This window comes from Zophobas morio, unplaced genomic scaffold (assembly GCF_036711695.1).
Source record: "Zophobas morio isolate AGI-343-1 ecotype UQ-CSIRO unplaced genomic scaffold, CSIRO_AGI_Zmor_V1 ptg000018l, whole genome shotgun sequence".
Lineage (NCBI taxonomy): Eukaryota > Metazoa > Arthropoda > Insecta > Coleoptera > Tenebrionidae > Zophobas > Zophobas morio.
The window spans coordinates 3,552,521-3,566,314 of record NW_026972123.1 but is presented as its reverse complement, the minus strand read 5'-3'; the positions used below and the strand labels follow the sequence as shown (position 1 = coordinate 3,566,314).

General features: G+C 32.5%; 1 protein-coding gene across 1 annotated transcript; it reads left to right on the top strand.

The window, feature by feature from the left end:
• The first annotated feature begins 2,068 nt into the window (after positions 1–2,068).
• Positions 2,069–4,354, top strand: LOC135130930 (cytochrome P450 4C1-like). The gene is made up of 9 exons (XM_064058399.1): positions 2,069–2,587; positions 2,638–2,829; positions 2,878–3,063; positions 3,112–3,178; positions 3,237–3,363; positions 3,410–3,455; positions 3,509–3,690; positions 3,737–3,905; positions 3,956–4,354. Exons 1-9 carry the CDS (start codon positions 2,434–2,436, stop codon positions 4,294–4,296), a joined length of 1,464 nt encoding a protein of 487 aa, XP_063914469.1. The 5' UTR covers positions 2,069–2,433; the 3' UTR covers positions 4,297–4,354.
• The last annotated feature ends 9,440 nt before the right edge of the window (positions 4,355–13,794 follow it).

Sequence of the window (13,794 nt, the reverse complement as noted above, 5' to 3'; positions counted from 1 at the left end):
AATTAAGAAAAAAATCGAACAAACAGGATCGAATAATTGGTAAATCTGCAAAATCGAAAATGATAAAATTTGAAAAACGAAAAATTGAAATCTCGAGAAATCGAAAAATCTAAAATTTTAAAAATCAAAAAATTTAAATACCAAAATACGGAGAAACGAAGAATTGAAAAATCACAAAACTCAAATATCGAAAAACTTACCAATCGATAAATCGAAAAATTGAAAAATCGAAGAGAAATTGAAGAACGGAAGCACTGAAAAATCCCAAACTTGAAACACCGAAAAACCGAGATAACGAAAATTGACAAATCGAGAAATCGAGAAGCTGAGAAATCGATAAATCGAAACATCGAACAATTGGAAAATTGGAAATTTGAAAATCGAAAAATCGAGAATTCGAAGTTTGAGGAAATCAAAATACCGAAAAATCAAAAAATCTAAAAGTTGAGAAGTCGAAAAATCAAAGAATTGAAAAATCGAAAATTTAGAAACACCAAAAATTGAAGTATTGAAAAATCGAAGAATTTAATAATCAAGAAACTGATAAAACAAAAAATCGAAAAATCCAGAAAATGAAATATCGAAGAATTGAATAATCGAAAAATTGAATTATCGAAAAATCGAGAAATCGAGAAGTCGACAAAATCGAAAAATTGAAAAATCGAAAACGTGGAGAATTGAAAATTTGAAAATCGAAAAATCGAGAAATCGAGACGTCGAAAAATTGAGAATCGAAAGTTGAAAAATCGATTAATCGAAAACTGAAATATTGAGAATTCGAAGAATGTAAATATCAAAAAACCGAAGAATCAAAAAATCGAAAAATCCGAAAAATTTAAAGATCGAAAAATCGAAAAATGAAGAAATCGAAAAGTCGACGAAATCGAAAAATTGAAAAATCGAAAATTTAGAAATGCCAAAAATTGAAGTATTGAAAAATCAAAGAATTTAGTAATCAAGAAACTGAAAAAACAAAAAATCGAAAAATACAGAAAATGAAATATCGAAGTATTGAATAATCGAAAAATCGAGAAATCGAAAAGTCGACAAAATCGAAAAATTGAAAAATCGAAAACGTGGGGAATTGAAATTTGAAAATCAATCGAGAAATCGAGAAGTCGAAAAATGAGAAAATCAAAAAATTGAAAAATAAAAAAATCTCAAAGTTGAGAAGTTGAGAAGTCGAAAAATTGAGAATCGAAAGTTGAAAAATCATAAAATCGAAAAATCGATTAATCGAAAATTGAAATATCGAAAAATCGAAGAATTTAAAATCAAAAAAACGGAAGAATCAAAAAATCGAAAAATCCGAAAAATTGAAAGATGGAAAAATCGAAAAATGGAGAAATCGAAAAGTCGACAAAATCGAAAAATTGAAAGATCGAAAACGCGGAGAATTGAAAATTTGAAAACCGAAAAATCGAGAAATCGAGAAGTCGAAAAATAAGAAAAACAAAATATCGAAAAATAAAAAAATCTAAAAGTTGAGAAGTAGAGAAGTCGAGAAATCATAAAATCGAAAAATCGATTAATCGAAAATTGAAATATTGAAAAATCGAAAAATTTAAAAATCAAAAGACTGAAGAATAAAAAAAATCGAAAAATCCGAAAAAATAAAAATTGAAAAATTGATTAATCGAAAAATCAAAAATTCAGTAACCGAAAAATTGAAAATCGAGAAATTAAAATATTTGAAAATCGAGGCATTAAAAAATTGAAAAACTTCAAAGTGAAAATAGTGAAAAATCCCAAAATTGAAATATCGAAAAATCGAAAAATTAAAAACTTGAAAAATCGAAAAATTGGAGACTTTCAAAAAAACTAAAAGAAGACAAGAAGTCTAAAAATTGAGAATCGAAAAATCGAAAATTTAGAAACGCCAAAATTTGAAAATATTGGAAATTCGAAGAATTTAAAAATCAATAAACTAGTACTAGAGGATCAAAAATCGAAAAATTCAAAAATTGAAATATCCAAAAATCGAACAATCGACAAATCAAAAAATCGAAATTTCGGAAACGCGAGATATTGAAAACTGAAAAATTGAAAAATCAAAAAATCCCAAAAACTGTACAATTTTGATTTTTTCCCATAAACCTGCATGACTAGGGTAAAAACTGACCACAGTTTCATAAACCACAAATACAGGAATACCTTATTAATTCCCTCTCCTCGAATACAAAGAATCACTCGACATGGGTTTTTCCCAGAACTAACCCATCGGAAACTACCAATACCGCACCGACCCAACGCTCCAAAGTCGACCGCCCTTGATTACCCATCTTCCACTAATGTTTTTATTACGGCTGATAAAAATGCACCTCAAGTTGCAGCCATACCTATCATCATCATAATTGTCTCATGCAAGTATAAATAACTCCTCCTTGACTCTTCCAGCTAACTCTTGCGTTATTCAACCGCCGCGAGCTCATCATGCTGGTGTTTGTCCTCATTTTCGTTGCGTTATTCGTTTTCACCATACTTTTATACGGCAAGTGGCAAATTTTATTCCATTCTTTCAAAATTCCAGGACCGGCTGCCGTGCCACTAGTGGGGACTTTTTCCCTCATTAATGTGTCGAAAAAGGGTAACCGCGACACGAAGATTGAGTGTGGGTTTTAAAGTTTCGAATTTCAGGTTTTATTAACGAAATTATCAAACAGTCTAAAACGTATTATCCCGTTTGGAAAGCATGGACTGGCTCGGAGTTGTACATTGTGACCAATCGACCCACAGATGCCGAAACTGTCTTGAGTACGTTCCTGGATAAGTCCAACATTTATAAAAATTTTGACGAGTACTCGAAAGGGTCGATTTTGACGGCCGAAGGTAAAACGGGTTTGTTTTATTTAACTTGTGTTATATTTGGTGATTTAGCTTCGTCCTGGAAAGTCAACAGGAAATTAATCAATCCGAGTTTTAATCTACAAGTTATTAATTCTTTCCTGGATGCATACATCAGATATACTACAGAGTTGGTGGATATTTTGGAAAAAACGGCCGGGACTGAACAGACCGACATAATCAAATATACCTGGCGGACAACTCTGGACAACGTGATCGGTAGTACTTTTTAATTCAGTTTAGTCCGGATAAATTCGTATTTTGCAGAAACTCTAGGTGATTCAGAACCATCTCTGCACAAGAACAGATACGACTTTATTGTAGCGGCTTCAATGTAAGTACATAGTTCTAAATCAAAAATTTAATTTAAAATAATTTCACGTTTCGGACAGCTTCGGCGACATCTTCATGCAACGAACGTACAAATTCTGGTACCGCCTCCACTTGATCTGGAAAAATTCAAGTTTATCGAAAAAACACGCCAAGTATTGTGAAGAAGGTCGCAACTTACCTAGAAACGTAAGTCACGAAAATCCAAAAGACAAATTTTAGTTGACAATTGCAGATGTTAACTCTAGTGGAAGAGTCGTACGAGGCGAAGAAGTACGAAAGTGGGTTGAATAATTTTTTGGAAAAAAAAATGTAACGAAATATATTTTCTCAGGTAACTCCTTGAGGGAAAAGCGTTTTCTGCCACACTTGGTCAAAATGTGCAGCGAAACCGACGCGATTTCACCCGGTCAAGTTCTGGAGGAAACGGTGACGATGCTTCACGCTGGTACTGAAAGTACGGCCGCCACAATTGCCGCCGCTTTGGTCTTCCTGGGGATAAATCCAGAAATTCAGGTAAAATCGGTCTAAAATTTCCCCCTTCTGATAAACTTCGGATTAGGATAAACTATACGACGAGATTATTTCCGTCCTGGGTTCCACCACGAAGAATCCAACCCTGGAAGATCTCAATCGACTCGAATTTACCGAACGCGTTCTCAAAGAAACCATGAGGTTAGTTCCAGCCCTTCCAGTGATCAGTAGACGCATTAACAACGATATTAAAGCAGGTGATTCATGTCCTACTATTTAACCATCAAACCAAAATTATTTGTTGTAGATCCTTACGTTTACCCAGCAGGTTCTAACATTCTCATTCCCATAATATACCTCCACCAAGACCCAGCGGTCTGGCCCGACCCCAAAAAGTTTGACCCGGACAGGTTTCTACCCGATGTCTCTGAAACAAGACATCGTTGTTCCTACATTCCCTTTAGTTATGGGGTGAGGAATTGCATCGGTTTGAGGTACGCCATGATGTCGATGAAGGTTTTTCTCGCCATGATCATCCAGAAACTTAGAGTGAGGACTGTGGAGCCGGCGACAATGGACGAAGTGCAGTGGCAGCACTTCATAGTACTAAGGATCAAGAACTCGCGGGTGGTGTTCGAAAAAAGATAGTAACTATCTGTGGATACATGGAGTAGAAAATAAGTTTGTTGCACTGTGGTTTGTGTTTACGGAGAAAATATACTTACTTTTTTATTTTTTTGTTCGTACACAGTTCTGGTTTTTGTTGTTATTGATACCAAGGCGCATTATTTAAATTACTCTTGCGTGTTTTTATGTGCAGCGTTTGCCTTGGACTCGATTGGAGGTTAAGTTGAGAGTGATGTTGAAGATAATTTACTCTATTACTACCATTTAAAAAAAATTAAGTTGGCCTTGCATCTCGAAAACAAATGAAGCAAAAAAAATCTTAAACCACTCATATGTCACAACTTAAAAAACAAGATGTTGACAAGGTTTTCATTATTCGAAAATTTTTAATAACAAAAAAAAAGAGTAATTAAAATTATTGAAACTGAAGGATATTCTAAGGACAGCAAAAAAACATTTAAACCTCTGGGTTACATACGAATACTTGTTACATATAAAAAGAAGAAGTTCATGGGAGATTTATTTGTCATTTCTGATTATGGTACAGCCAATATCGGAAGAAGATGGATTCGAAACCTACAGATAAGTCTTCATGACTTTTATTCTATTTCTACTTGTCAACAATCAATGTCAGAAATTTTTAATCAATTTAGCGACGTTTTTCAACCAAAAGTTGGTGAAATTAAAAAACTATCAATGCTCTTTATATCTTCGAGCTAATACACAACCAATTTTATAAAACCTCGCCGAGTTCCTTACCCTCTCCAAGAGAAAGTTGAACAGGAATTAGATGACTTAGAAAATCAAAGTATTATTAAGAAAACTGATCACTCCGAGTGGGGAACACCTTTAGTTATTGTGCCGAAAAAGAATGGTGACATTAGAGTGTGTGCTGATTACAAAGTAACTATCAAGAATCAACTTCAAGATAATCGTTAATTATCCTATTCCCAGAATAGAAGATATTTTCAATAAAATGAAAAATGGTAAATATTTCTGTACATTAGACGTCTTCAAACCATATTTACATGTTCCTGTTGATGATGAAAGTGCACTAATACAAACAATTTCAACTCAACGAGGTACATATTTAGCTAAACGACTCTTTTTTGGTATCAAAACGGCTCCAAATTAATTTCATAAAGTCATCGATCAAATTGTTCACGATTTAGAAGGTACCACAGCGTATTTTGATGATATAATGGTTCAAGATTCTTCAATTGAAGAATGTAAATTTCGTTTAATTAAAGTTCTTGAACGATTACGTAAATATAATCTGTATCTGAATCGAGAAAAATGTCAAATTTTCACGAAGAGAATTCATTATTTGGGTTATGTCATTTCAGAAAAAGGACGCAAAAAATTTGAAGATAAAATCAAAGCGATCATATAGGGGAAAGTCCCCCTTATTGGACCAGTGCCTGAATTGAACCACCCTATTTTTGTTAAATCTAGAATAGTTGCCGACATCTAGTGCATATTATTCGAAAGTATTTGGCGCCAAAGCAGTGTTGTGCAAAATTCCATTCTGTAGCGGTAAGTGTCTGCTTGTTAAATTGCAAAGAAATTTTGCTACCATTGTGATACAACTTTTCGCATGTTTTTGTAAGGATATATAGCCTAAACTATTTCATAAATACAGTGCCCAAAGACTACATTGGTCAAAGCGTAATGAAATTAAGAACGTAACCTAGAAATAAATATGTTTTATTTCGTTATAGCGTTTTAACACAAGAAAATAGTCAATTTTGTACCAGCGCGTAAATTGGACCACCTTAGATTCTCCTTATTTGGACCGGTCTAATTGAAGGAACTCCCGATTTGACCAAGTATCTAGGCGCGTAATTTTAGAACTTCGTATTACAATGCCCAATAATAAATTTTCTTGCTATAATCTATTAACTATGATGTTATACTAGATGGATGCGGAGATTTCAGGATTGATGAGCACTCTAATCCAAAAAATAAGACTGAAAAACAGCTGATTACTGAAGTAGAGAACAATACGAAACTAGAGACTGAGGAATTAAGACTTGATAATGAAACTGCCACTCTGCATTATTATACACCTCTAGAAATTTCACCTATGCCCAAGATAATTAAGCAAACAACAAAAAGAAAAAGAAAAAAAGACGCAAAAAACTACAATATTAACAACACACCTTACAAGGAACAGTTGGAACAAAAGAAAAAACAGAAGACTAAGAGCAAATTTGTTGATGAACTTAAAGAACCCAAAGCAGGTCCATCTGGTTTGCGTAAGGACAAAATACCAAATACAAAACAAGACGTTATTATACAGGCCAATGTGCAAGAATGGTACTGCTTCCTCTGCGAGGAACAACGCTGAAAGGCATGATTCAGTGCAATGGATGCAAAAAATGGGTTCACGAAACATGTTCAGGAGCTGAATCGCGCACAAAGCGTTATTTATGTGATTATTGTACCTAATTATAACAGTATTGTTCAGTTTACATGTAGTTCTAAAATGTTTATTTTTGTTATTATTTTTTAAAATTTAATATTTTTTTTTCACATTTTAAATAAAATTATGTTCATTTCATGCATTTTTACCAAGAAGGTCCAATTTAAAAACCGGTGGTCCAATTCAAGAATATAGTGGTCCAATTTAGGAACCCAGTCTCCTATTTTGGACCACTTGCAGATCTTCAAAAATTATTTTTTTTAACCAATTTGGATGTTTCAAAAAATTCTAAAAAAATTACCAAACATTGAAAACATGTCAAAGTTAATGGCGCAGCACTAGATAAGTTAATATCGTATTACATTTTGGTTTTAATTGAAAAAATGTCCGACTAGGTCCGAATGAGGGGACTTTCCCCTAAGCACAAACGCCGAACTCTAAACTAAACTTTGAGAAATTGTTTGAAGTTTGTTGCATCAAACTAAATTTAAGCAAATGTGCAATTACTATAATAAGTATTTACAGGTCTGGAGGAGATTGTAGGGCTTCTATGCTGCAACTTGAGGACCTGTTGAAAAAGCTTCATAAACCGGCTACGAAAACAGTCCTGTGTGGGGACTTTAACATTGATTGCCAGATAAACAGTAAGCACAAAAATTTGGTTCTTGATACTTTATCACCATATGGTCTAGAACAATATGTCTTTGAACCGACCAGAGTCTGCGGCAAGTCAAAAACAACCATTGATAACATCTTCATATCGAACAATTTCAACAGAGCCAGTACTCATATCATCGAAAACGATATCACAGATCATTACGGGCAGTTACTCCAAATTAATGGTTTAATTAATAAATTAAACGACAATAAAAAATGCATAGTTTATAAAAGAAATGTCTCAAAAAAAAATATAGAAAAATTTCAGAATCTGTTACAATCGGAATCATGGAGTGACGTTTATAACAATCCGGGACCAAAAAAATTCCAAAAATTCTTTCAATTATTTGACTACAATTTTGATTTGGCGTTCCCAAACCAAGAAAAAGAAATCAATATAAAAAAAAACCATCCACCCAAAACCTTGGCTTAATAATGAAATTATTGCCAGTAGCCGAAGATTACAAGATATGCATAAAATCACAAAAATTTACCCTGAGGTTCTAAAACACTACAAGATCCTTCAAAATCAACATAAAATTCTAGTCAAAAAAAAAAAAAAGATTATTATGACAATATTCTAAAAACATGGATGAATATAGGTAAGGGTGCTTGGAAAATAATAAATTCGCTTCGTCCTAATAACAAAATAAATAATTTACCAGACACATTACAAAACTCTGAAAATGAAAATATAACAGGTTGTTTAAATGTAGCAAATAGTTTCAATTCCTTTTTTATTAATTCAATACAGAATATAACAAAAACTTTTAAAATACCCGTAATGATAACACAAATAGACTACAAAATATTCCATTTAATAGATAGATACTCAATGTTTTTAGATCCTGTAGTAATACCAGAGGTATATTACATTATTTCATCTGTGGCTAATAAAAAATCGAAAGGACTAGATGGGATACCGTATTATTTATTAAAATATGTTCCTGAAACCACAATAGCTCTGTTAACAAATTTAATAAATACCTCATTTAGTACGGGAATTTTCCCAGATGACCTCAAAACAGCAATAATTGTACCTATACATAAAAAAGGTAATACATCAAAAATGAATAATTACAGACCTGTTGCATTGTTGTCAATTTTTTCAAACAATTTTGAAAAGGCCTTTTATCGAAGATTATATTCCTTCATAGAAAGACACAATATTCTAAATGACAAACAATTTGGTTTCAAAAAAGGAGGAAGAACACAAGATGCTATTGTGTCAAAGTTAATGGAGATATTTGATTCTTTAGATGATAAAAAGAAAGTAGTAGGGATATATTTTGACCTAAGCCGTGCGTTTGATACTTTGAATCATAAACTCATATGTGATAAACTGGAAGCATACGGAATCAGAGGTGTAGCTTTGCAATGGGTAAAAAATTATTTAACAGGACGACAACAGGTGGTAAAAGTTACTTACAATCAGAGACCCTATTTATCAGATAAAAAAGCCATTAGCACCGGCGTACCTCAGGGCAGCATATTGGGCCCGCTTCTTTTTATAATCTTTATTAATGATTGTATACATTCCGAAAAGAACTATTCATTACGACTATTTGCAGATGATTCATCCGCAATTGTTACATCTAATGTTATAGCATGCTTAAGTGTTCATGGAAGTAAATGTGTTTTAAGTATGGAATCGTATTGCTCTAAAAACTTTTTATCTCCGAATAAAGACAAAACATCATATTTGCAGTTTTCGGCTCATCCTAGGCAAAAAAACTTTAGCGTATTAATTAAGTCCACTACAGCTTCAGTAAAACATAATAATGTTGTAAATTTTTTAGGTGTGACTGTGGATGAACATTTAACTTGCGAACCTCATATCGATATAGTAGTTAAAAAACTGACTAGCCTGTGCTTCTGTGTAAGGCAGTTAAAAGAAAACGTAAATGTGTCAACATTTATGAAATATTATCATGGATGTATAAACCCTTACCTTTCGTACGGAATTATGTGCTGGGGCAACTCTGTATTTGTAAATAGAATTTTTATTATGCAAAAAAAAATTCTTAGATTGATATTTAATCTACCACAAAGAGGTTCATGTCATCAACTTTTTATAAAACATAAAATATTAACAATAACCAGCATATATGTTTTGGAATGCATTGGATATGTAAAACGAAATCTACATATGTTCAAGACTAATGGTGATATAAATAAGTACCAAAGAAGAATGAGCCATAAATTATATATAAAAAAAAATGTAATCTTACATTAGTACAATAAGCTCCTCGAGAGGTAGCGATGAGACTGTACAATCATCTGCCAGAAAATATTAAAGTAATCAATAATGACAAAAAATTTATTAAATCGTGAAAGTTTTGTAAACGGAAAAAGCTGTCTACTCAAAGAATGAATTCCTTACTATGTAGGTGTTTATATGTATGTTAGTACGTTTATATGTGCATCTCTGTTTTTTGTATTTTTTATATTATTATTATTTATTAAATTTGACAAGTTTAATGATTGCAATTGTACGCAGCCCTTACAGACAATAAATTAAGACCCACCACTGACCCGGAAATGACCTGCATTCAGGCAAGACTTCTATCATTACGGGTACTAAGACCAAGTAATGATATGCATTGATTAGATTAACAGAACAACTTTCGAGATTCTAGAATTACAGCATACAAATTAGTCTGCTATTATTCTCTAATCTCACCCCATCCCCAAAAGTCCAGCGTAACTAAATTATTATTATTATTATTATTATTATTATTATTATTATTATGAAATACATTTTCTTGTAGATTTCGGGCCGCAGAAGTCATATCCGCTTTCATTTCTTCAATAACTCCAATGGTTTTTCCAGAATCGTCCTTTGAAATATATAAAAATATGCTAAACCCGCCCAATTTTTGACCAATTTTTAACAAAATTTTCGAAATTTTACTAAATACATTTTCTTGTAGATTTCGAGCCGCAGAAGTCATATCCACTTTTATTTCTTCGTTAACTCCAATGATTTTTCCAAAATCATCCTTTGAGATGTATAAAAATATGCAAAACCCGCCCAATTTTCGACCAATTTTCAACAAAATTTTCGAAATTTTACTAAATACATCTTCTTATAGATTTCGGGCCGTAGAAGACACTCCCGCTTTCCTTTCTTCGATAACTCCAATGGTTCTTCCAGAATCGTGTTTTGAAACTTTCAAAAATATGCGAATTACCTCAATTTTCGACCAATATTCAACAAAATTTTCGAAATTTCACTAAATACATTTTCTTGTAGATTTCGAGCGGCAGAATTCATATCCGCTTTCATTTCTTCGATATCTCCAGTGGTTCTTCCAGAATCATCCTTTGAGATGCATAAAAATATGCAAATTTTCAACAAAATTTTCGAAATTTCACTAAATACATTTTCTTGTAGATTTCGGGCCGTAGAAGACACTCCCGCTTTCCTTTCTTCGATAACTCCAATGGTTCTTCCAGAATCGTCTTTTGAAACATTCAAAAATGTACAAAATACCCCAATTTTCAACAAAATTTTCGAAATTTCACTAAATACACTCTCTTGTGGATTTCGGGCGGAGAAGTCAAATCCGCTTTCATTTCTACGATAACTCCAATGGTTCTTCCAGAATCGTCTTTTGAAACCTTCAAAAATATGCAAATTACCTCAATTTTCGACCAATTATTAACAAAATTTTCGAAATTTCACTAAATACATTTTCTTGTGGATTTCGAGCCGCAGAAGTCACATCAGGTTTCATTTCTTCGATAACTCCAATGGTTTTTCCAGAATGGTACTTTGAAACATTCAAAAATATACAAAATACCCCAATTTTCGACCAATTTTCAACAAAATTTTCGAAATTTTACAAAATACATTTTCTTGTGGATTTCGAGCCGCAGAAGTCACATCTGGTTTCATTTCTTCGATAACTCCAATGGTTTTTCCAGAATGGTACTTTGAAATATATAAATATATGCTAAACCCGCCCAATTTTCGACCAATTTTCAACAAAATTTTCGTAAATTTTCTAAATACATTTTCTTGTAAATTTCGGGCCGCAGAAGTCATAACCGCTTTCATATCTTCGATAACTCCAATGTTTCTTTCAGAATCGTCTTTTGAAACCTTCAAAAATATGCAAAATCCCTCAATTTTCGACCAATATTCAACAAAATTTTCGAAATTTCACTAAATACATTTTCTTGTAAATTTCGGGGCGCAGAAGTCATATCCGCTTTCATGTCTTTGATAACTCCAATGGTTTTTCCAGAATCGTCCTTTGAAATATTCAAAAATACCCAAAATACCCCAATTTTAGACCAATTTTCAACGAAATTTTCGAAATTTTATTAAATACATTTTATTGTAGATTTCGGGCCGCAGAAGTCACATCCGCTTTCATTTCTTCGATTATTCCAATGATTCTTCCAGAATCGTACTTTGAAATATATAAAAATATGTAAAATCCGCCCAATTTTCGACCAATTTTCAATACAATTGTAGAAATTTCACTAAATATATTTTCTTGTAGATTTCGGGCCGCAGAAGTCATATCCGCTCTCATTTCTTCGATAACTCCAATGGTTTTTCCAGAATGGTACTTTGAAATATATAAAAATATGCTAAACCCGCCCAATTTTCGACCAATTTTCAACAAAATTTTCGTAAATTTTCTAAATACATTTTCTTGTAGATTTCGGGCCGCAGAAGTCATATCCGCTTTCCTTTCTTCGATAACTCCAAAGGTTCTTCTAGAATCGTCATTTGAAACATTCAAAAATGTACAAAATACCCCAATTTTCGACCAATTTTCAACAAAATTTTCGAAATTTCACTAAATACATTATCTTGTTGATTTAGGGCCGCAGAAGTCATATCCGCTTTCATTTCTTCGATAACTCCAATGTTTCTTCCAGAATCGTCCTTTGAAATATATAAAAATATGCTAAACCCGCCCAATTTTCGACCAATTTTCAACAAAATTTACGAAATTTCACTAAATACATTTTCTTGTTGATTTCGGGCAGCAGAAGTCATATCCGCTTTCATTTCTTCGATAATTCCAATGGTTCTTCCAGAATCATTCTTTGAAATGTATAAAAATATGCAAAATCCGCCCAATTTTCGACCAATTTTTAAGAAAATTTTCGAAATTTCACTAACTACATTTTCTTGTAGATTTCAGGCCACAGAAGTCATGTCTGCTTTCATTTCTTCGATAACTCCAATGTTTCTTTCGGAATCGTCCTTTGAAATATATAAAAATATGCAAAACCCGTCCAATTTTCGACCAATTTTCAACAAAATTTTCGAAATTTTACTAAATACATTTTCCTGTAGATTTCGAGCCGCAGAAGTCTTATGCAAAATGCCTCAATTTTCGACCATTTTTCAATAAAATTTTCGAAATTTCACTAAATACATTTTCTTGTAGATTTCGGGCCGCAGAAGTCATATCCGCTTTCATTTCTTCGATAATTCCAATGGTTCTTCCAGAATCATTCTTTGAAATGTATAAAAATATGCAAAATCCGCCCAATTTTCGACCAATTTTTAAGAAAATTTTCGAAAATTCACTAACTACATTTTCTTGTAGATTTCAGGCCGCAGAAGTCATGTCTGCTTTCATTTCTTCGATAACTCCAATGGTTTTTCCAGAATCGTCTTTTGAAACCTTCAAAAATATGCAAAATACCTCAATTTTCGACCAATTTTCAACAAAATTTTCAAAATTTCACTAAATACATTTTCTTGCAGATTTCAGGCCGCAGAAGTCATGTCTGCTTTCATTTCTTCGATTATTACAATGGTTTTTCCAGAATCGACCTTTGAAACATTCAAAAATATGCAAAATACCCCAATTTTTGACTAAATTTCAACAAAATTTTCAAAATTTCACTAAATCTATTTTCTTGTAGATTGCGGGCCGCGGAAGTCATATTCGCTTTCATTTCTTCGATAACTCCAATGGTTTTTCCAGAATCGTCCTTTGAAGTATATAAAAATATGCAAAATCCACACAATTTTCGACCAATTTTCAACAAAATTTTCGAAATTTCACTAAATACATTTTCTTGTAGATTTCGGGCCGCAGAAGTCATATCCGCTTTCATTTCTTCGTTTACTCCAATGATTTTTCTAGAATCATTCTTTGAAATGTATAAAAATATGCAAAATCCGCCCAATTTTCGACAAAATTTTTAAGAAAATTTTCGAAATTTTACTAACTACATTTTCTTGTAGATTTCAGGCCGCAGAAGTCATGTCTGCTTTAATTTCTTCGATAACTCCAATGGTTTTTTCCAGAATCGTCTTTTGAAACCTTCAAAAATATGCAAAATACCTCAATTTTCGACCAATTTTCAACAAAATTTTCAAAATTTCACTAAATACATTTTCTTGTAGATTTAGGGCCGCAGAAGTCATATCCGCTTTCATTTCTTCGATAATTCCA